General features: G+C 42.9%; 1 protein-coding gene and 1 long non-coding RNA gene across 13 annotated transcripts in view; both read right to left on the bottom strand.

Annotated features, from left to right (window-relative positions):
• Positions 1-23,023, bottom strand: part of EPHB1 (EPH receptor B1) — a 344,720-nt gene that overhangs the window by 72,959 nt on the left and 248,738 nt on the right. For all 12 annotated transcript variants that reach the window (XR_014548751.1, XR_014548752.1, XR_014548753.1 and 9 more), the window contains 2 exons: positions 17,735-17,890; positions 4,841-5,176 (listed from right to left, as the gene is read on the bottom strand). Coding sequence is in view for 5 of the 12 variants with exons in the window: in XM_083616247.1 (XP_083472373.1) it covers positions 4,841-5,176; positions 17,735-17,890 (492 nt within the window). In the remaining 7 variants the exon portion in view is untranslated. The remainder of the gene's footprint in view (positions 1-4,840; positions 5,177-17,734; positions 17,891-23,023) is intronic.
• LOC310763718 lies at positions 8,449-10,672 on the bottom strand. The gene is made up of 3 exons (XR_014548777.1): positions 10,482-10,672; positions 9,696-9,853; positions 8,449-8,586 (listed from the first exon to the last, which is right to left on the bottom strand). It is a non-coding gene; the product is annotated as an uncharacterized lncRNA (long non-coding RNA).

Raw genomic sequence — 23,023 nt, 5'->3', positions numbered from 1 at the left:
ATTCTTTTGTCAATTCCATCTCTACATTTTGTGCTTCAGAACAGCAATATGTGACAACGGTCAAAGCAGAGTTAGGAGTCTTTTTCACAAGTGAGCAGCCAACTTTGCAATTCAATACATGGAGGGATAGCATTTTAAATTCTAGCTTTTGAGGTAGTCAACTTGGCCAATAAATTAATGCCATCAAGCTATATGGACAGATTTTCTTCGCAATGAAAGGCAAAGTATTATAAATTGCATCCACACATTTGTGTGTGTGTATGTATCCTGGAAATGCCAGAATCATCTTATTATGCTCCACACTTCATATAGCAACTATTCCTTGTAGATGTTTGATGATTGTGCCCTTTCCAGAGCCTGAAATAGTACTATGGAGTGCAGCACCAAAAATTACAGGAAAAGCTTCTAAGTGCCATTGTATACTGTAGTTGGGATACTTACAGAATGAGCAGAACTATTTAATTTTGTATTCATGTATGTGAGTTTGAGTACATATAACTATGTGAAGTGATGTGTTAGCAGTTATGTGTGTGACCTCTGTGACTATGACACATGTGAGACTGTGTGGCTTAACAGAAAAATACTAAAGGTTAAAGTTTACATTTCCTTAACCTGCCTCACAGATTTCTCTCTTGCTCAAAAGGAAATTGAACAATCCAGTTTGAAACTTTCATCCCCTGCCATCAGCTTATGCATGCTGCAAACCAGTCAACTCACCAAGGGCCTCATAGGTATGACAACTCAGTGGCACGGGGGAAGGGGGGTTCAGCAAGTGCCAGTGAATGCATGCAAGAAACTTAAAAACTGAAACAATCCTGCCCTCTTTTTGCTAGAGGGACAATGGGCTATGAAGTAGATTTTTGTTCTTTAAAAGTGGCTCTATAATAAATACAAATAACTGCCACCGGGGTAGAATTGGGTAAGCACTGAGCATTTGGGGAAAATTCTACGCCTTGAGTTGAATGTGTTAGAAATGTGGTGGTTGTGAGGGAATCTTTCAGCAAAATAACAAAACTGGGCTTATCTGAAATAGGAAGATGTAGCAAATGTTTACTGGCCCAAGTCAATACAATGGTACGTCGGGTTACAGACGCTTCAGGTTACAGATGCTTCAGGTTACAGACTCCGCTAACACAGAAATAGTACCTCGGGTCAAGAACTTTGCTTCAGGATGAGAACAGAAATTGTGTTGTGGCGGCGCGGCGGCAGTGGGAGTCCCCGTTAGCTAAAGTGGTACCTCAGGTTAAGAACAGTTTCAGGTTAAGAACGGACCTCCAGAACCAATTAAGTTCTTAACCTGAGGTACCACTGTATTGCAAAATTTTGGAAGAAGTGGAAAATGACCTTCTTTCTTAACCTGGATGTCTGCTGGATATGAGAGAAAGCAGTCTTCAAAGCAAGCAGGCCAATAGCAGGAGCCAGCCAACCTAAAGCATACACCATGAGTCTAGACCTGCAATTACAACTTGCTCACACACAAAATTCAGTGTGCTGTACGTATTTATATTTTGCAGCCTGAAATGCTCTGGGAATAGGGTCAGTTAGCAACATTTCCCACAGCAATAATCTTTCAGGCAGGCAAGTGGGCAAAACCGCGAGCCTTACAAAAGTTATCAGGACCACGTAAAGAGGCACCCAGGCTCTGCACATTAACAAAAGCGAGCCTTAAAGATACAAGGAATTAAATAGAAACTCATTGGGGTGGAGGGTTATTTGGATGGCTAGATGGACAGATGGGGAGATAGCTGTTGCAGAGAGATGAAAAGAAAAGTAGCGTGGAGATGGATGTATGGGTGAATGGGCAGACAGATGGTTAAGAAAAGGGTACTGATTGGTTCTTATGAACCTGAGAAAGGCATCCAAGTTTGTTTCTGTTAAGAAATGCTTAATTAGACTAATTAAAGAGAAGAGAATTGACATAAATACTATTTTTTGTGAACTTGAAGTATGCAAATTTCTCCATCATTTGTCATTGCTTGGAGTCTGCTCCCCCCCCCCCACTCTTTCATGCGTGATTTTAATAAAGCCCCATGTAGATTCTGAATGCACACTCCCATTCAAAGTTGGTGTATGGAGATACAGCTGCCTATAATAACACACTTTCCCCGTTATTGTCTGCTTAGGCAGTAACTCTTGCAGTTAGAAATATATTGCATTTTTAGGTCAGCGGCGGCACAAAAAAAGAGAGGCCAGCAAAACTAAATTGTTAAGCATCAATGACTGAGTCAGTGCCAAATCTGCACAATCTATTCTGCCTGTGCATTCCCATTAACCTCCCTTTAAATGCCTCCAGTGCTTGGCACCCCATTTCAACCTGCTTAAACAAGTGCTGAATGCTAACACCTTGCATCTAACTGCCAAATATTTATTTTATGTTTGTGGTCTTTCAAATATTGTTCGCATCCATAATGCACTGAAAGCAAATGCGCTTCAGTTGGATAATTACAGAGCATGTCTGAATACAATGCAAATATATCAACTCTTAATAATCATGGCTTTCTGGCAGAAATAGGAAAGGAGAGATGAGTGGATACACAGATGGGGAATAGAGTGACTGACAGGCAGGACAAAAAAGGAGCATAGGAAACAACACCTAACAGAATAATAAAGCAAGAGAAATTTACAGGAGGAGGAGGAGAATGGGCTGAGTAGGGTTGAATGGAGCTCTGGGGAATCAAAGCCGAGACAATAGACCAAAGGAGTGTTTGACCTGCTCTTGCCGAGGCCACCTTGAGGCCCCTCGCTGTCCAAGGAGAGGCAGCCACAGATGGGCAGAAGAGCAGATGGGCAGGTGGGCACATGTCAAAATGGAGGGAGAGGAGCAGCAAGCAGACATAACAGACAAAAGAGTATAGATACAAGTAGTGGGTTGGATTGGACTTGATTAGAGATAGAAACGACATCCAGGCACAAACCTAACATGACAACCTGACAGAGTTCTTATTCCCCGGAGATGTGACGCTAAAATATTTACGCCAGGTTTCTGTTGTGAACTCTCCCAGCGGGGTGGAGTTAACAAAGACTTTCCATTTTACGTGTTTCATACAAAGCAGAAATTACTATTCCCTTTCTGTAACGAAACCAAACAGATTGTCATCTATTGTTGCCTTCTACTGTCAATTCTTCCCTTCATTAAGCTTTAGGCCAGGGTCACCACCTGGTTGCTGTCCCTTCCCCACCCTTCTTCTTAACCTCACATGGAGAACACAGGCACACGTGCTCACACCCTTCACAGATCCACCACCATCTGGCTACCTACTCCACTTCCCCTATTTGTGCCCCCTTTCCTTCCAATACAGGTCACATTCAGTAATATTTTTCTCTAGGATTTGTTCCTGGTAACTAAACACGAGTCTGCAAGGGAAAAAAATTAATGTCTAAAGAGATAAACTCCAAAGACAATTAAGAGCCTTTCTATGTATCGTTGCTGTTGTTGTTTAGTGCAATGTTTCCCAAATTTTCCAACTGTGGTCTCCTTCTGACCTTGTTTCCTTCCTGTGCCCCCCCCCAGGCATAGCCAAGGGGGGCGGGGGGCAGATGCCCCCCAATAAGTAAAAAATCAATACAAATCAATACATATCTGAGGCTCTATCCCCTCAACAAAAGCCTGCCCCCCAACAAAAATCCTGGCTATACCCATGTCCGTCCCCCCACCAGTAGAAAAGTAGTTATTTAAATGTTTTCTTTTCTTTGTAAATAGAACATGTTTTCTTTACCATTTTTATAATTTATACAGAATACAATTCATAAAATGATTGGAACATAATGAAATATTGTTGAAGCAGAGAAACATAGAATCATGGAGCTGGAAGGGACCCCACGGGTCACCTGTCTAGTGCGGTGTTTCTCAACCTGTGGGTCCCCAGATGTTGTTGGACTACAACTCCCATCATTCCTAGCCAGCTTGACCAGTGGTGAGGGATGATGGGAGTTGCAGTCCAACAACATCTGGGGACCCACAGGTTGAGAACCGCTGGTCTAGTGCAACCCCCTGCAATGTAGGAAACTCAGCTAAAGCATCCATGACAGATGGCCATCCAACCTCTGCTTACAAAGCTCCAAGGAAGGAGAGTCCAGAACCTCCCAAGGGAGTTCCATCTGCCACTTCCCTCTGTGGCCCCCTAGCCTCGTGCTGTGCCCTCCCCCCAATTTATGTGATTTTGACTTGCGGACCCTTTGGAATATCCTGCCCCCCAAATGGGGCCATATGGCCCCCACGTTGGGAAACACTGGTTTAGTGCACCATCTGCACAGTCGTTACTCGGCTAAAAAGTGGATCCCGATTACAACTTCCCTCGAGGTAGTGCTCCCACTGTCGGAATCATGACACCGCCACTCAAATTGTAGTATCATGCCATTTGGGAAGATGGGATTCTTCCAACAGTTGGTACTTCCTTTGTGGTTGTGAACACAGAGAGTAATGTGACTGTGAGAGTGACTTAGACAGCACGGGAGGCCCTGATGGTGGTGCCACCAGTGCTTCTGCCACCTCCCGCCATGTGCCAACCATCGTTAGTAAGCACACCAGATGGTAGCAATGGTGTTGGGGAGTACTGAATGGCACTATGCTCTCAAACAGAAACAGCTATGCCATTGTTTTATCCAGTTACAAGAAACCCCGGCTGGAGGTATGACACAGAAGCATTTAAAAAGGGTGGAGGTCAGAAGGACAAGTGGCAAAAGCAACATATATTTATGGAACAGGGCTGAAAAACTTGAACAATGTCAAATCAACGATGGCAGAGGCAAGTGCAGTATCTGAAAGCAATCTAGATTTTCTTCTCTGCGCATATCAAGAAAACCAGACATGAGGTCTCTGAGCTGCTGTTGTGGCACTTACCAGCTTGGTTGGTGGTGATGTTCACGGAGACATGCTGCGGTGGGAATGGGCTTTTGTTGGAAACTCCATTGACAGCCTGGATCTCAAAGGTATATGGCGTATGGGCCCACAGGTTGCTGATAAAGACTCGGGTTTCCGTGAGGCCCAGCTGCCTTGGCACAAACTCCACGTTGTCATCACAGCGGGAGCAGCTACGGCGGTCCGACCGACACTTCTTGCAGACAATGTTGTAGGTCACATCATCTCGACCTCCCGTCTCCCGGGGTGGGTGCCATTCTAGTATAATTGACGTTTCATTGACAATAGAGATCACGTTGCGAGGCCCGGAAGGAACACCTGTTAAAAAGCAATTTGCAGATAAAGGCTATGCAACTAAATGCCTGATCGTGGTACAATGTATACTTTTGCTGAGATGTAGAGATTAGTGAATTTGGACTCACCAGAGCTGGATAAATGCATGCCTCATGATTTTCCATTGTGGGGCTTTTGTTGAGGACCCTTAGACCAAGAAGGCTCTCCACCCCACTCCTAATGATCTTGAACATCTCCCCCACAACATGGCATGTTAACCACTTTAGGACTCTTTGTTGTGGGAAATGATACATGAATTCAATAAACCTTACCCAATCTCTCTCTCCCCCACCCCCAAATCCTCCGATTGGCATGTTGGGCTCACACAGAACCTCCCTGATTACTTTAAATGTAGAACAATAGCCCTTCAGTCAGATTACTTAGTAATGATCCCTCTTTTGTAGTGTCGCTTGGCTCAGATACCAGACTAACATATTTGGAAGTTTCTCCCTGCTTGGTTAGGCTAATGTGTGGAGTAGACAGAGTGGTGGGAAAGTTGTGTCCCTTCTTGGTTAATTCTTGTTTGCTCTTCAGACACCTTCATCTTCTTTTCTCTGCTTAGGTTATGCTTTAGTCTCTATTATTTAAATTGCTGCTGGGGTTAAGATAGATGGTCTTTTGTCCCTTCCACAGTATTTCTACCAAATTATAGCACTCAGCTGTCCTGCTCTGTAAAAGGAATCTTACATGTGGCTCTATTTTTAAAGCTGTCACACTTTCCCTCCTTAGTATTATGAGTCCCACCAGTTCACTAAAGGTTTATGGGCTGTTGGACTTGGCCATAGTTGCCAGAGGCTATCAAGTCACACAGCACAGTCCTCTCAGCTCTATGAGGTCCTTGATTTGTTTTAATGGTCCATCTGACAACCAGCTTCCAGCTCAGATCTCTTGAGTCCCCAAATATTGCTGACTTCACCCATATAAATCCTGCTTTATATATACACACAGGGCTGGCCAGGATGAGGCTCATGAGCCACATAAGTTACTCTGGCAGCAAATATTCAAGAAACTGGATAGAAAATAGTCACAATACCCTTTCTAAAGAGAGAAAGGAGAGTGTGTACTTAGAGTTCAAGAGTTTTCTCCTTCCCCAACTCTGCTCCCAGTCACATACTGGAGCTGAGGCTATACCAAAAGACCAACAGTGGCATGCTCCAAAATGTGAGAAGGCTAACAGCAGCAAGATCTGTCATTGGATCAGTTGGTAAGAATGGAAGAAAAGGATAAAGAAAATGGAGCTGTGGAATGGCTGTTGGTCGGTGAGTGGGTGAAACCCACGTCTCCTTCTATAGTCTTTATAAATGCCAGAAACACATATTGTATCCCTGCAAATCAGGTGTCTCTGGTTGTTCGTTCCTTATTTGCCATGCACTGTTCCTCATTTCAATGTGGGAGAAGCTGCTATAAGACTATGAGGAGCAAATCAGTGACAGGTATTGAAAGATTTGGTGCAGGCAATTCACAACGGGGCCTCGGCTGGTATAATGCCTTCTCTTTGCCCACGCCAACCATCTAGCAGAGTAATACAAGGCAGCCTTTAATTTCTGACATTTCCAAGCACTGCTTCCCTCCACCCCCATTTCCAAATCTTGGTCCTGACATTTTGTGAACCGAAAAAATCTGGTCTACTTCCATTGCAACATCAACCCATCCTCACTGAAGCTGAGTTGATAGTACCACTAAGTTGCAATGAGAATTCAAGCTACAAGTTTATACATCTGGAAATCTACACACAACCACATGCTATTGAACATTCACATTTGGCGGGTGGGAGAACAGAGGTGACACAGTATTTTATTTTAAGAATTCCTTGAAAGATACAGTTAGGGCTCAGAAAAGCACACATGATATAAAAACAGACAGACTAGCAGAAAATGTCAGAAGCAAAGAGCAGTTATTAATGGTTCAATATGTCAGGCTGAAAGGATGGGTATTTAGTGGGGTCCTACAAGGGTCTCCTTCTGTGTCTGCTCTTTATGCAGTTATTATTTATTAGCAACTTGGACGCCACAGTTCAGAGTACGTATATCAAAACTGCAGGCAGCACCATTCTGAGAAGGAGAATGGTGGCTTTGCAGGGGCGGGGGAATTAAGTGCAACTCTGTTTTTTTATACGTTGAGGAAATGGGGTTGGAATCAATTAATGGAGATTCAATAAGAACAAATACAGTGTGGAAAGAGTAATCAAAGACACACATATATAACAGGGGAATGCTGATCAGGCAGTTGTGCCACAGAGAAAACTCTCTGGGCTGTAAGAAATGACAAATAAAATGAGTCAACACTGTGGCCATGCTGCAGGCAAAGCAAACAGCATAATGGGCCAAGCTCTATTAAACAAACACTGTAATTATTCAGTCTGATCAGTGCTACTATTTTCTAAACCAGAGAACTGAATTCAGACTTGGGCAGACTTGCCACAAAAATTCTCATAACAAAAACTGGAACTTAATGTTGGAGTTCTAACAATTCATGCTTTGGGCAAGCCCTGGACAAGGAAGTTTCATGGTTGTCATGATTACATCTATGAGCGTTACACATTATTGCAACATCCATATTTATTTTCAAACTCAAAGCTCAACACCACCAATATTCCTATAATATTTTAATTCACTTGGGCCAAATCATCTCCCAGAAATTGCACAAAATCCTGTGATATCACTTTTTCCTGCCAATGTAGCATTTGCTTCTGTGTGAATGCTTTTGATCCATCCACTCATGCAGTTGGACTTCATCTTCTCCTCTCTTTGTGTGCCCCAAAAATCTGTTCTGGAGGGTCCCCTCTCTCTGGGGCAGTTTGGGAGGGTCCATGGGTAGCTGCAGAGGAGCGGAGAGGAGAGGGAAAGCTGTGGTGTGAGTGGAAGTTTGTGGTGTGAGGAGAATGGTAGCTTTGGCTACATCCTTCTCCGTTCACTTGTGCAGTATATTATGGCTCTGAGTGAAAAGACATTCACGTGAATGACTTGTTTGCACAAATGAGAAACTGCAGTTCTCACGATTCACTGCACAACAAGTGCAATGCATGCGCAAAATAAAAATGGGGTTTTGCCTTAATCTGTCCAATCAAAAACTAATTTATGGAATAGTAGTAGCTGAATGATTTCCTAAGGAAATCATTTTGGCAGGGTGGAAATGGTTAGGGAGGATGGAGCTGATAATAAAAATTATCTTGTAAGATTGACACCATAGGATTGAGGCCCTACTTAACAATAACAAAAGGGGAGGGGACTTCAGAGATGTACAGAAAACAATTTATTGTCCAATGCATTTTGAGTGTTGCACTTTTCCTCAAGAGCAAATCTGATTCAGTTTTTTCAGAAAGCAATCAAGATTTTCTTCTATACATTTTTGAAGACTCTTTCTGTTCTGCTCCTGCATCTGGTGTCCTTCCATGCCTATGGAATTGCAGACACTGTGAGAAATGTGTAAGCAGGTAATGCAGCAGAAGCAGAAGCTGGGATTGCAACTTAAAAGAGCCACACTTGGTGAAAATGAAGCTGACCCACTATCAGATGAGAAAAATATTTTTTTGTAGGAGGTTATGAGAAATACGTATTGAAAATGGCAAGTGCAAACTCACAGAGTCCAAGCTAATCAGAATATGATACATCTGCACACATCTTTTACCCTTCTTCATCAACACTCCATCACTGTACCCAAACAATGCTTGAGGATCTCTATAGCCTCCTTAGCATCAGTTGAAAAAGAAAGATAAGAGTTGGGTGTCATCAACATATTGATCACAGCTGAACACAAAATCCCAGGTGACCTCTCCAATGAATGTTTTGTAGTTATTAAATAACAAGGGGGTCAAGACTGACCACCTTCTTGGAAAGTCCAACCATACAGAGCCACTGCAACATGTCTCCCAAACCCACACCAGCCAGATGTCCTCAAAAGACACTACGGTCAATCATATTGAAGGTTGCCAACAGGTGCAAAAGAACTAATATGGATATAGTTAGAAAGTAGTTAGCTTCAATCCTCTAAGCATCTTTTACTGATCCTCAGGTTGGACGAGCTGAAATTTATGTATCCAAATAGTCCAAACAGATATCTCAGCCACAGCCATAGATCCTGCAAGGGACTCAGTGGCGTAGCGTGGGTTGTCAGCACCCGGGGCAAGGCAAGTAATTTGCGCCCCCTAACCCGTGGATTTGCGCCCCCTAACCCATGGATTTGCGCCCCCTAACCCATGGATTTGCCCTAACCCCAGATGTTGCGCCCGGTGCGGCCCGCCCCCCCTGCACCCCCCACGCTATGCCACTGAAGGGACTTTACTAGCAAAGTGGTTTGCAAACTGGCCCCAGTCATCTACCAAGCGTTCCTCTACATTACTTTTGGGACTAGCACTTGGAAGTCCTTGGAACTGCTGTGCTGTGCTGACAGGATGGTGGTGGAGAAGTACACTGATCAGGGGTTACCATTAAGAGGCTGGCATTTCAGCACCCCACTTAGCAGAAAATGAATCCAGGGAAGTTCTGCTGAATCTGTCACAACCTACCTCTGCTCAAGCCCTTGAGGAGTTTTCAGCTGCTGTCCCCATTCCAAACTACCGGCTTCCTTTCTCTCTCTCTCTCTTTCTCTCTCCCTCCTTTTCTTCATAATTACATTCAGAGAGGCACTTTGAGAGAGAGCTTCTCTGATCTGTTACTATGGTTACTGCAGATGAAAGCATTTTGTTAAAATTGCTAGAAAAATGCTATCCTTTAACGAAAATTCCATTTCATTTAATTTTTTCCCGTCAGCACAGTTAAAGTATTTGTCATGAGCCATCTAGCAGCAAAGACTTTGCTGTGTACACAGTGGAAATGTGATGTGCTGAATGTGATGTACTGAAGTGATGCTGCACTTCAAAGTGTTCCCTTGTGTGGGTCATCAATATATAGGGATACACACAAAATGCAAGGCCATTCTAGTTGCATTCTAATTGTTTTACCCTAGGTCAATGAGTTCACATTTCATCAATACATAAACAAACATGAAGGCTCTGTCAAAATATAGCCAAGCTCTCTATTTCTTCCATCATTTTTCTTGCCATCTCCAATTCTTCCCTCTCAACCTTAATGCGATTCTACTGCTGCTTTCCTAAAATTGCTGCTTCAGTAAGCCACACTTTGTAGCAACGTCTATTATCCATGATAGAATAGGGTGCCACAATTCTCACTGGCACATCTTGTCTTGTCACTTCTAAAAGACCTACACTGGTTAGCTGTCCAGTTCTGAGTCCAATTCAAGGTGCTGCTAAAACCTTTAACAGCTTGGAACCCAAGTAACTGAAGATGCACACCTTATCCGTTATTTGAGATCACCTGCCAAAGCACTCTTCTATACGCCGCCTTGTCCATCTGAGGTGAGATTGACATCAGTGATGATGATGAAGGCTGACTAGGATGAAGGCCCAGGGAAGTGTTAAGCCAGTCCCATCTCCCAGTGGCCCAAAATCTGTCAGGCTCCCTTCGCCCCACAAACTTGCCCTGGTTCTGTGGATAGAAAGCAACTTGAAACCCTCTGCCACCTCCTCTCAAAATTGAGCTCCCCACCCAATATATATATGTATATGTAGGTAGACTTTGCCTTCCCACAGATTAATAATGACTTGCTCTTAAGCCATTTTTGCCCCAACCACCCAACTCATCAAAACCTTGTACTAATCAAAACCTTGTACTAGGGTGCATACATTGGCCTAGTACTAATAAATATTGTAAGTAAATAAAATTATATTCTGCCTCAATTGCTTTTAAGCTCCCCCACCCCCAATATCCACTCTCCTTGTCTCCAGGACTTTGTGACATCATAGCCAGGTTAGTTAATGGCTGGGGGTGGGAATCTGGCTGGGCCATATCACTTTCTGCTGCAACATTACAGGTTGCATCTTGAAAGCTTGATGTGATGGTACATAACACTTGCCTCTGTTGCCTGGTTTCAGAGATTCGATCTGAGACAGAGTTATTAAAAGTGATGCCATCAATCACAGAGCAGAACCTTTTATCAGCTTGTTTGAGGGTTTAGTGGCAGACGTTTTGAGCAATAGACGTTATAGCTCCATTGCCTTCCTTAACTTAACCTGGGGTATAAAATCCGAGGGTAGATATATTGTACCTCTGATAGTGGTCAGTAAGCTGAGATTTCCCACCAAATAAAAAGCAGTCAAACCATGTATCTTTCACAAGGAATCTGCTCATGCTGTTGTAAGGTACAGCCAGGCTCCAACTGGGAACCCTGTGAAGCTGGAACTGGCCACCTGCATTCTGTACCAACGAGACTGCTGGTGAAAAGAGGGTCTGATAAGGGACTGAACTTGTGGGTCAGACAAACCTGGGTAAAAAGATATGTCTATACCAGAGATAGAGAACCTTTTGGCACACCACTCTATGGATCAACTTTGACAAGGGGTGGGGCAATCCACTTGTCAATCACATGACACAATGGACAGGTAGGTTTTCCCAGACAACTGTCAAAACCCCAACATGGGATGTGGAATGGGGAGGTGTGGGAAAGGGCTTTTCAATCCTCCCTGCATTTCTCCTTCACACCATGACCTCAGAGGTACGAAAGAGAAGAGCAGGGAAGATCACAAAGTGCTTTCCAAGTCTCCCATGTTGGAGCCAGAAAGGAGCTCTGTGGGACAGTTCCAAAGATCAGCACCCTCCTTGAGCAAAGGGTGTTCCCACCTCCTGCCAGCTGGTTGGAGGTTTGGGTCGTGCCTTGCTCCAGGAAAGGAAGAATCAGGAGCCCAGCTTTAGTTGTTGTTTTTTGCAGCTTCGCTCTTACTGGCTGTACACAGCTGACATCATATATGACATCAGGTGCAGGGTGGGTGAACATGGCATCCCCTGGTGACCTCAGTGGGGTGGCCTGGCAAGCTAAGTTTCACCTTCAGGTCAGAGGTTTTCCATCCTGAGCTATGAAATATGCATGAAGTAACCAGTGGTTGCTGCTTCACATACGACAAAGGTAAAGGCATTACATAGAAAAGAGCAACAGCAGACAATGCCTGTTTGGGGTTCATCATGCTAAGATGAGGTGAGGTACCATGAATAGAATTTTTCCAGATGTTCTAAGTATAGATAATTTGGTAAGAATCATGCTCCCCTTTAAATTGAGATGTATTGTACATCTATTTAAATTAAAGCCATTAGTTTTTTTTAAAAAAAACAAAACAATTGCACCTATACATATAAATAAGCAGATGAAAAAGTAATGCAAATCTGTGTCTCCTTTCACTCTCTTTTTGAGAATACATTCCCCCTTTTTCATTTCTCCGTAAACGGCCACACCAGCCTCACATAAAAGTCTTCCCCATCATCTGCTTCTGAATCACTTTACTTGCCTTCAGCCTTCACTTTGGCCTTAAGTCATCAGTTTGTAAGTTTGTCTCTTCCACCCCCACCCCTCGCCTGAGGCATTTGCCCATCCCTTGGGGCTGGCAGTTAAAAATGAGACAGATGGGGAAATGTCCACAGGATTGGACTCATGCCTGGTAAATGGAGGAAAGGAAGAGGGGGCTTAATCACTATGCTTTCTAAATCCATCTCCCTTAAACCCTTTAAACTATCTACCAAAAAGGAACAACTACATATCAATACAACCCAAAGCAAATTTCACTACTGGAATTATAAAGCCCTGGGCGGGGAAGGTGATTTATAGTGGAGTTCTTGACACTATCTATCTTGTCTGCAGCAGTCATGCCTGGAACCACAGAAAAAGTAACAAATACATCTGATTTTACCAGAGGGATCTTGCAGCAGACTATCATCATCCCCACCCCCCAATCTCCTGTTCTTTGTCAACTCTTGATTTACTGGTGGAATGCTGTCCAGCATATGTCAGCACTACAGTTAAAGCACAGCCAGGGAGGAAGAGGGCAGCCATCTCACAGTACTGCTGGAACCCTTTGGAGAAGCATTTTACCATATTTAACCCAGGTGGAATCATGTCCTTGAAGCATGTTAAGACTCAGCCCCAGGATCTGTTTTCAATCCCATGTCTCAGCTCTGAAACATTTGAAGTTACATTTAAAATGCATCAGAGCAGAGGCATAAAGCATTACACAGGAAGGAAAGCCTACTCCAAACACTCACCCCTCCCCACCTCTCTCTCTCTCTCTCTCTCTCTCTCTCTCTCTCTCTCTCTCTCTCTCACACACACACACACACACACACACACACACTTGAGATAAGCAGAATTGGTTCCCAGATCAGACACTGAAGCTTTCAGGCACATTTTAACCCTGCAACTTTTAAGATATCAATGCATCACTTGCATTACTCTGGTGGATCAAATGGATGAGACCACAAGTGGGTCCATGAGTCAAGAAGGCAGTTTCTGTGTGTGCTGTAGAGGGAAATAAGGGGCAGGCGGGGCTCATTAACCTAGGAGAAGGAAAACTGATCTTAAACCTCCACTGCTTTGTGGCTATACTCATTGACAAGAAAGGCTTCAGTAGCAAAGCTCTATCCACTGCCTTGCAGGACATCTTCGGGAGAGGCCAAGGAGTAAACCTGACACAAATCTGGAGCGGAGTCCCTAAGATTGTTGGTTGGCGCCTTGTATGCCTCCTTCCAACAACTCCTTCAGCCAAGTTGGTGCCAAATGTACTGTTTTGCTCTCCTTTGGGGGGGGTCTTGTCATCTGGGCAGCCCAGGATTCTCCAAGCTTGCACCCTGAAGAGGTCACTTTGGTGCTGCCAGTACAGCAAAAACAACACAGGAGGCAGCACTTACAAGTTATAAGCTCAACCTGACTAGTATAAGATACAAGCGCTACAGGTTGGCTTCTTTAGTGGGAGAGATTGATGTTTCTCACTGGTCAGCTACTATCCCATGTCAAAAAAATGCTGTCCACATGCTTCAATGGGTACTTGGAGCTCAGAGTATCACTCGACAAGCATACTGAACCACTGTTCCAGGCAACAAAGAAAAGAAACAAACCCTATTGTGTTGTGCAAGCTGGAATGTCAGGACCATGTGTCCTGGCTTGTCCACTGGCCTGTTTCAGGTCAATAACTCATGGAAGACAGTTATCATTGACCATGAGCTGAAAACGCTCAACACTGACATTGCCACTTACAGGAGGCCACACTCAGTTTGAATGCAGCCTCTGAGAGAAGAACTACACCATTGATTGGCAAGGAGGGCACCCAGAAGAACCACATATTCATGGCATAGGTTTCACAGTGAGGCACTCCTGTCTGCAACAGAACTGCCAAGCAAGGGCTCAGAATGCTTATTTCTCTCTGTCTCTCTTTTAAAAAAAAAATTTTTAAAGTTTTTTATTTATGCAACAAGAAAAAAAACACACACACAAATACCAAATTACACACAAATTACAAAAATAACCATAGGCACATAATTTTCTTAGCAAACAATAAAACATCTATTGGTCTTAACACTAAAGACCCAACCTCCCGTCTATTCCATATTTCAAATTCATATTACTTTTTGCCAGTATACACTTTTATCATAATTAAACTTATTCTCAATAAATCTAATTTCTTATATCTACCTTGCGAGTATTACTGAAGTTCCTCGAATGCTGCAACAGAATTTAAACTACTATATTTATTTTTCAGGTAATCTTTGAAAACCTCCCATTTAGAAACAAATTCCTGTTTTGATTTATTCTTTATTTTTTCTGATAAACCATCTAATTCGGCATATTCTGTCAGCTTTTGGATCCAATCTTGTATAGAGGGGATTTCATTACTCTTCCATTTTGCTGCGATCAAAACTCTTGCTGCCGCCATCGCATATAAAAAGATACCCTTCCTCTTTTGTGGAATATCCAAATCTGTTATTCCCAGGAGGTAGGCCTCTGGTTTTTTATTGAAAGAGATCTTTAGCATTTTTTGCAGTTCTACATGGATACTCTCCCAGAATACCTGTATTTTCCTACATATCCACCACATATGGTAGAATGTTCCTGATTCACCGCATCTCCAACAATTACTTGACACATTTTTATACATTTTTGAAAGTTTCCATGGTGTTAGATACCATCGATGTTGCATTTTTTGAAAGTTCTCTCTAATCGTGTAACAATTTGTGAATTTCCAATTGATCTTCCATAAATTTTCCCATTGAGCCATGGTTATTGAATGGCCAAAATCCTGGGACCACCTCACCATTGCCACTGTTACCTCCTCCTCCTTGACTGTTATTTCTCTCTGTCTCTCAACCACCTTCGGTCAGGTTAGCATCTTGAGCGCTTACGCTCCCTCTGTGTGCTTGAATATACAGATCACGGACCAGTTCTATGAGGAACTAGACCAGGTTGTCAGGAGGGTCCCAGCCCATGGACACCTATTCCTGCTGGGAGATTTCAGTGCCAGAGTTGGGGGTGATCATCACACATAGACAACTGCATAGGTCAACTGCATAGGTATTGGCAGCATGAACAAAGGCAGATAAAGGCTGCTTGAGCTATGTTCAGACCATAGCCTGAACATGTTCTTGAACATGTTCTTCTCTGCCAAGGCAAAATGGTAAGTGTCATGGAGATATCAAAGGCCATTGGCAGCAGAGGGACTTGTTTGTCACCAGGTGATTGGCACTCAACTCTCTTTTTTGCACAGGGAGCGACAACAGTGCCAACTGTGGTATGGATCCTTGGCTGGTGGTGAGCAAGATCTCCTTCTCCAGCCAAAGAGGACCTATAGCAAAAAGGAGAAAGTGTGCCCTTGAATCAACCCTGTCAGAACAGTCTCACCTGAACTTTGTGAAGGTTTCTCTGATTCTGTCAAAGAAGCAATACTGAACTGCTCTATAGACAGCATCAAAGTAAGGTGGAACCACATCGAAGAAGCAACCTACAACAAAGCTTTGTCCTCTTTTGGCAAAAGAAAGCAGCAGATCCTTGGCTGATTTGAGGTCAGTGTGTAAAATAGCTTCTACTGAAATACTGCTTCTTAGTAACTGTCTTGTGAAATGTGCAACAGTTAAAATGGCAATTGTTCACATTGTGGCACCAATCATAAATATGCATTAAAGCTCAACTTAGCAGGAAATGTGCGGGAAAGGGAGAGGCATGTTTCTGTTACACCAGGGAACAGCAGCACCCACAGATATACAATACGAAATTTATTTACTCCTATGACATGTAACAACTTGGAAATAGAACAGCTGGCACCTCAAATTAGAACATTTTAAAATTAAGTCTTAACGAGTAGAAATAAAAATCAACAAATTGACTTTTTTATACAGTACTCCTCTGGTGAGACATACTGTAAATCAGCTATATAACAAGAGGCAATAAAAACAGATTTATTTACTACTACACTCGCTGCTACCAGGAATCAGGCACAATATGAAAATTAATCTCTTATTCCAGACACACATTAGACATCTCACAAGCATGCATGCATAGTTACCTACAGAAGAATAACTGCAGAAAGCAGTATGCTAACACAGGCCTCCTATACAGGCAAGTTGCACTGGAAGTTAGAAGGATAAAAGCCAACTTCTTTCCTTGAAGCCACACAGGGTAGCCCTATTTCTCTCAAACCAATTGTTTTTTCACAAAAACCACAAATTACTTATTTACCTTCACTTCTCCCCACAGAATTATACGGCTGAAAGAGGCTGAAGATCACAGGGTCCAACCTTTCTCCCAATGCAGGATCTTTCACAGATCAGCTCCTTCCCCCACACTGAACCCACATAATCCAACACAGAATAATGCATTTCCTGTATCCTATTACTTCACCCCATATTTCTGGCAAGGATCCTGGCATGTGAATACTGAAGGTATACTGTCACAACCTCATTCTTCTTAACTTGGAATTCAAGCAGAGCTGGGTTTTGTACTATTGTAGCTACTATATTGTATCCATATCCCAGCTGCTGATGCATTCATGTGAAAATACAACCACATATGGAAATAAATCTGTCCTGGGATCCATTTTGTGTCACACATTAGTGGTGGTCAGACAGAGGACTTGAAGTCTCCAACTCCTCCTCTGTCATACAAATGTATCTCTGGCTGTCATCAGCATTAAGAGTTAACGTCTTCCATCTGTGCCCTAAATTATGAGTAGGATAATTTGTCTTAAGGGTTGTGTTTTCACATCCTTTCCTTTGGGTTAATGATACTTACAGTAAATGGCTTAGCTGGTGGGGTTTTGTTTCATTTTTTGTTCTGTTTTGCCTCAGTACGTTCACTTTGCTGATTTTTTTCTTTTTTCTTTCTGAAGTATGTTGAAAAATGATTATTCTGAATGAGGCCTGCCTTTGTATGTGCTATAAAGAGTACCTAGCTCATGTGCTGATCTGAAGACTGAGGATTAACAGTGCTGAGACATTTCCATGCCAACAGAAAGGGTTACTGCCATAAGGGATAGTGTCGTATCATTTCAAGACAATTCCAGAACATTGTCCACCAGGCCCACAGAGCATGAGAGGCAAGGGAACCACTGAGGTATCATGACACACCGATGCAACTCTGAATACTCACTCTAAATCGTTATCAGCTACCTTCATAGAACACATTATCCATGTGAGTTTTGAGGCCTATGCGTTTTCAGTAGAAAATGTTGTTACTTACTGGTACAAGGAACCTCTGATGGATCAAAGTCAGCACGGTAGTAACCATTGCGACAAGTGCAGATGTGGGCAGCCTCTGACGTGGAGCGGCTGTTGGAGGGGCACTGTGTGCAGGTCCCGGCACCCTGGTTTGCTTTGAACATCCCTGCTGTGCAAGCTGGAATAAACAAGGGCAGAGAAAGAATCAAGAAGGTGTCAAATTCTCATCAAAATACATGTATCAGACAGGAACTGAATTAATCTAATTTTGTTGCAGTTCCCAAGACAGTTTCCAAAATATGACATGAACATCATCAATAGAAACAAAGAATTTAACATCCTTGTACAGAAGGGTCCTGGTTTGACTGACAAATGTCCTGCGAACTTTTGCTATTGGGTGGGGTGTAAATATATATCTATTAAACAAAAGCCAAGGTCTAGAAAGCCAGAGAACATCTAAGGATGAATGATTATTTTTTGCAGAGTTTGTGGCAATGTAAGATGGCTGTGCAAGTGAGTACAGTGGTACTTCAGGTTACATACGCTTCAGGTTACATACGCTTCAGGTTACAGGCTCAGCTAACCCAGGAACAGTGCTTCAGGTTAAGAACTTTGCTTCAGGATGAGAACAGAAATCGGGCCCCGGTGGCGCGGCAGCAGCAAGAGACCCCATTAGCTAAAGTGGTACCTCAGGTTAAGAACAGTTTCAGGTTAAATACGGACCTCCGGAACGAATTAAGTACTTAACCTGAGGTACCACTGTACAGCCCTGCTGCAATTCACCAGTGGTCTGAATTGGCTCATGGCAGAACAAGATGGCAAACTACTCCTGCCTGCTTGGGATTTAGGGCGCTGCAGGCAGCTCCCCCACACAGAAGAGAGATGGATAAAAAGCCACATATAAGTATGCTGTCTACTGTGGAGTGACTCTGATTCTCTTTAATGTTAAAAGGCCTCTTTCTGTAATACAGTGGTACCATGGCTCAAACTTAATCCATTCCGGGAGTCCGTTCGACTCCTGAAACCATTCAGAAACCAAGGCGCTGATTCCAATTGGCTGCAGGAAGTTCCTGCACTCAAGTGGAAGCCACAGAAGCCGTGTTGGACATTTAGCTTCCAAAAAAGGTTCGCAAACTGGAACACTCACTTCTGGGTTTGCAGTGTTCGGGAGCCGATTTGTTCAGGAGCCAAGCCGTTCAACTACCTAAGTACTACTGTAATGTGCCATTGAAAATAATTTGGGCAGGGATGGCCTTCTTAGTACTCTTCCAAACTTATAATATTGAAACGAGTTATCTGATCAGCTTATTGGTACAAAGTGTAATTCTTTAAGTATTGCTCCAGCACAACTCCCATTTATTTTTATTACTGAAGTATTCTGCAAACTACATACCTTGTTTTAAAAGAGACCCAATTAATAAGGGTTTGCAGAATTGTTCTTCAAGGGGGAAAAAATCTAAATATGATTCATTATTCCTGTTCTGATGTCTTACATGAGCCATCATTCACGATGCCCTCCGACAAATCGGGGCGCGGATACAAAAATGAAAAAAAAAAGCAATCTATGTCTCTTTGTTACATCTTTCTTTAAATTTTAGGCTGCAAAACTATGCACATTTACCTGGGAATAAGCCACAGGGAATAAGCCACAGGGCTTATTTCTGAGTAGACATGCATAGGATCACACTATTAAATGTATTGAATTCAGGCTGCCATACCTATGCAAGATTATTGCTACCAGCCCTAAGCCATCAGAACAAGAGGATATTTAATACATGGAAATATATATTTAAATAGCACATTGCATCAGAGTTTCATCCTATGACATTTGGTCAGTTTTGCAAAGTATTATTAACCATCACAATTCCAGTAGCCTGGCATATCAACTGATATTCTCAGACGAGTCCTTGACCACACTATAAACACCATTGCTCTTTTCAGTCTAATTGGCAGCTTTGGCACAGAAGATTTTTGCAGGCAAAAATTTAACAAAGCCACTGGGATTTAATGTTCAGAAAAGTTAGTTTCTAACACTAAGATGCTAATGTACAATGATACAGAGTGAGCAGAGGCCGCCAGGATATTTGTCTTAATGAGACGGGTGAGCTAAAATGGGCTGTTGACATGAGTCCAGTGTGAAATCTTTGCATAATAGCTAGTTGTTGATGCAGAAGGATAAGGGTGGGAAGTTTAGAAGCTGAAATAAATTTATAAAGCAAAAACAAAGTTAAGAAGCATTAGCTTGACATGGAATTGTCTCATCTAATCATAATGATGGATGATGCACCATTAAGGACAGAAAATCATACCGCTTACTCTCACTTACACAATTCTCTCCACTCCGATTGGCTGTGGGTGTCTGATTTGCATAATCACTGAATGGTAATATGCCTTTTCAGGCAAAATATCCAAGCCGTGTGACAGCAACTAAGATTACGAGATTTCCCATCCCCTTGTCATGACAGGTAGGTACAGATTCAGGAATGGGGTGGTGGGGAGGGGAGAGAAAGGAAGCAAGAGACTGTCTGGAGGAATGCTGCTCAAATTCAGCCTACAGCTTTTCAAAGAACTCACTTGAGATTGCTTTTTAATACTTGTTCATACTTCATTTACAATGCCTGCACACTCACAACAACAACAATCTGAAGGGTCTTTTGATTATCTCCCTCAAACTATACCCAGTGCTAATGTGTTTCTAGGCCATCACCTCAGAGCTTATTCAACCAGAAGCTAGCAATTAATTCATAAATAGGAAGCCCTCTCCAACTAGAGCAATAATAATGTTTTTATCCTTGCTGGTGTGATGATTCATTAATCAACTGGCTCTCCGTGACTTGTGATCCTCTATGCAAAACATTAGTGGACTGACAGCCTGCTCGTTGCTCCAACATATAACAGAAGATGTACAGCCCAAAGGTGAGTTAGTTCTAGTCTTCCATGAATCAGTTACTATGTGAATGAAAAATGGATGAAGGGTGCTCCAGGATAGATGTCAGGGTTATATTTTTAACTACATGTGTAGCTCAGTAGGAGAGAAAATAAGGGGGATCACGCTGAGCTAGTAAGAAGAACAGAGAAAGAAATGCACTGAAGCATTATGCAAACTGAAGGGGGAGTTTCTGTTTGCTTTAACAATGAACTTGGTGCTTTTAACAGAATGCAACTGAGAAAGAGGAAAAGGAAAACCAGTTATTATCAATAGGTTGTTCTTCAAATCCTTGCCAGCGGAACTCCAAGACGACCAATGGTTCAAGAGTGGCAACAGAAAGTCATACTAATTAAGACAGCCCTTAGGTCACAGAGGAAGAAATTATGCCTGGTGGCTTCAGCTGTTTCTTAACACACTTTTGACCTCTCGGTTATTGGATGAACAACAAATCATAGAAATGGTTGCAAATCCAGCAGCAGCAGCACACTGAAAGCATGGTCAGTCAGAAATATGCAACTGGTTGCTCTCGTGGACTGGTTGGACACAGATGATTAGTGGGAGGAACCAAGGGATGAAAGCTCAGAGCCTGGTGTGTGGAGGTGGAACAACGATGAGTGATCACATGGAGAAGAGGGAGAAGTCTGGGAAGAGGAGATGTTGGGAGGTGAAGAGTTAACAGGGCTTAGTGAGCTGGGAGAGTCTGTGGCAGACAGAAGTCCAGAATCAAGAGTCAGAAGGGGCCAAGAAGCAGAGATGAGTCAGGCTGGTGAAGAGTCACAGGTATCTTCCCCTCTTGCTGTGTCAAGCTCCCCTCCCTGCTTGTCTCCCAGAACCAGAAGAGGCATGAAAGAGTGAAGGAGCAATTGGTGATGCACAGAATCAGCCTCTGCTTGGGGAAACACCTGGTGAGGAGGGGACTTTGGGCAGTTGTGGGAAGCCAGGGACCTTCAGTCTTAGCAGCTGCTTCATGGGGGCAAGACCTATTGGAGATGAATTGATGTGTTCATTACACCTGACACTCCTGTGCATAACATGTTTTAATAAAGAGTCATCTCCATAGTGTGATTTACTGCTGGTTTGCTCCTGACAGTTGCTTAGAGGACTTCAGAGAACAGTATCTCAACAATTAAGTATTCTTCATATCTTTTTTTCCTCCCACCTCTGCCCCTATCTATCCCATCTCAACTTACTTTGCAAACCCAAATGCTACCCATCTTCCACTTCATGGGTGGGCACATGGAATCCCATATGTGCAACTGTGTGCATGTAGTCCAATACTATGCAGAAGGATCTATAGAATGGGTGGGAATGATTCATCACTGGAAGTGCTCCCCCTCTTCCCCTCACCTCAATTTAATTGCCCAGCTCTAGTTTTACCCATGGACCCAAGCATAAGGGGAGGGGGAGAGGAAGAAGACTGAGTAGGGGCAGCCCCCATTCCAGGGCAGGGGTTAGCAATGCATGATAACACTGGGTGGTCGTGCGCAAGTCATTATGTCTCAGACTCATCATAGACACTCACACATGTGAACATTATCAGCTGGGGAGAATAATATTTGCCTATACTAATGGAAGATCTGGTTCAGAGGAAGGTGAAGGAGTTGCTCTAAGTAGGCAAGGACTCTTGGGCTGGGAAGGTAGGGGTGACAGGAAAACAAACTAGAAACTGTATGTAGCATAGTCTAGGCTTTTCTGTGAAAAAAGTGAAAAGCAATCTATGTCTCACCACAAGAAATGGGCAGCAGAGAGGCTACAGCATAGATCCTCAAAGTGATTAGGCCTTGCAAGACTGGAAATCATGGTTAAATTCAAAGACATATGGGATTAGTTTCTGGAGTAACATATGGTGCCCTCCAGGTCATTAGAGTAATATTTCTCATGTGAATATATGCAGGGGTAAGGTGGTCATGATATAGATTATTTAGTAATCCACAATTTAATAGATTCATCCATCCATTCTTTTTTAAAAATCTTTTTTGTCCTTTCATTTCCCCTTTGTAGTATCTAATACTGCCTGAACGTTGGGGAGAAGGGTAGGTCAGTTAACGAAGGTATCGTGTTTCCTGCATCTGATTTTATCATTATATTGATTAAAGTCATGGTAAAATAAGATGCAAGACACGTGCACTATGTATGTGTTATATTGTTTTCTGTTTACTATTTAAGATTGGACTTAATGACAACTAAAATTGTGGGTAAGCAGCAATGAAGGAGAGAAGGGGTCCCCATGGAATGGTCTATTTTAATGAAACAAAAAGCTCATTGATAAAATGTTAACAACAACAAACATGAAAAGCAGACTTTGGAGAATTTTGAGCAAAGGAATGGCTGGAGGGAAGGGGAGGCATCTCACCCGCTTCCCACTGGCTGTTTTCCTATTTA

This window comes from Podarcis filfolensis (genome assembly GCF_964270895.1).
Source record: "Podarcis filfolensis genome assembly, chromosome: 5".
Classification (NCBI taxonomy): Eukaryota; Metazoa; Chordata; class Lepidosauria; order Squamata; family Lacertidae; genus Podarcis; species Podarcis filfolensis.
This window is presented reverse-complemented; position numbering and strand designations above follow the sequence as displayed.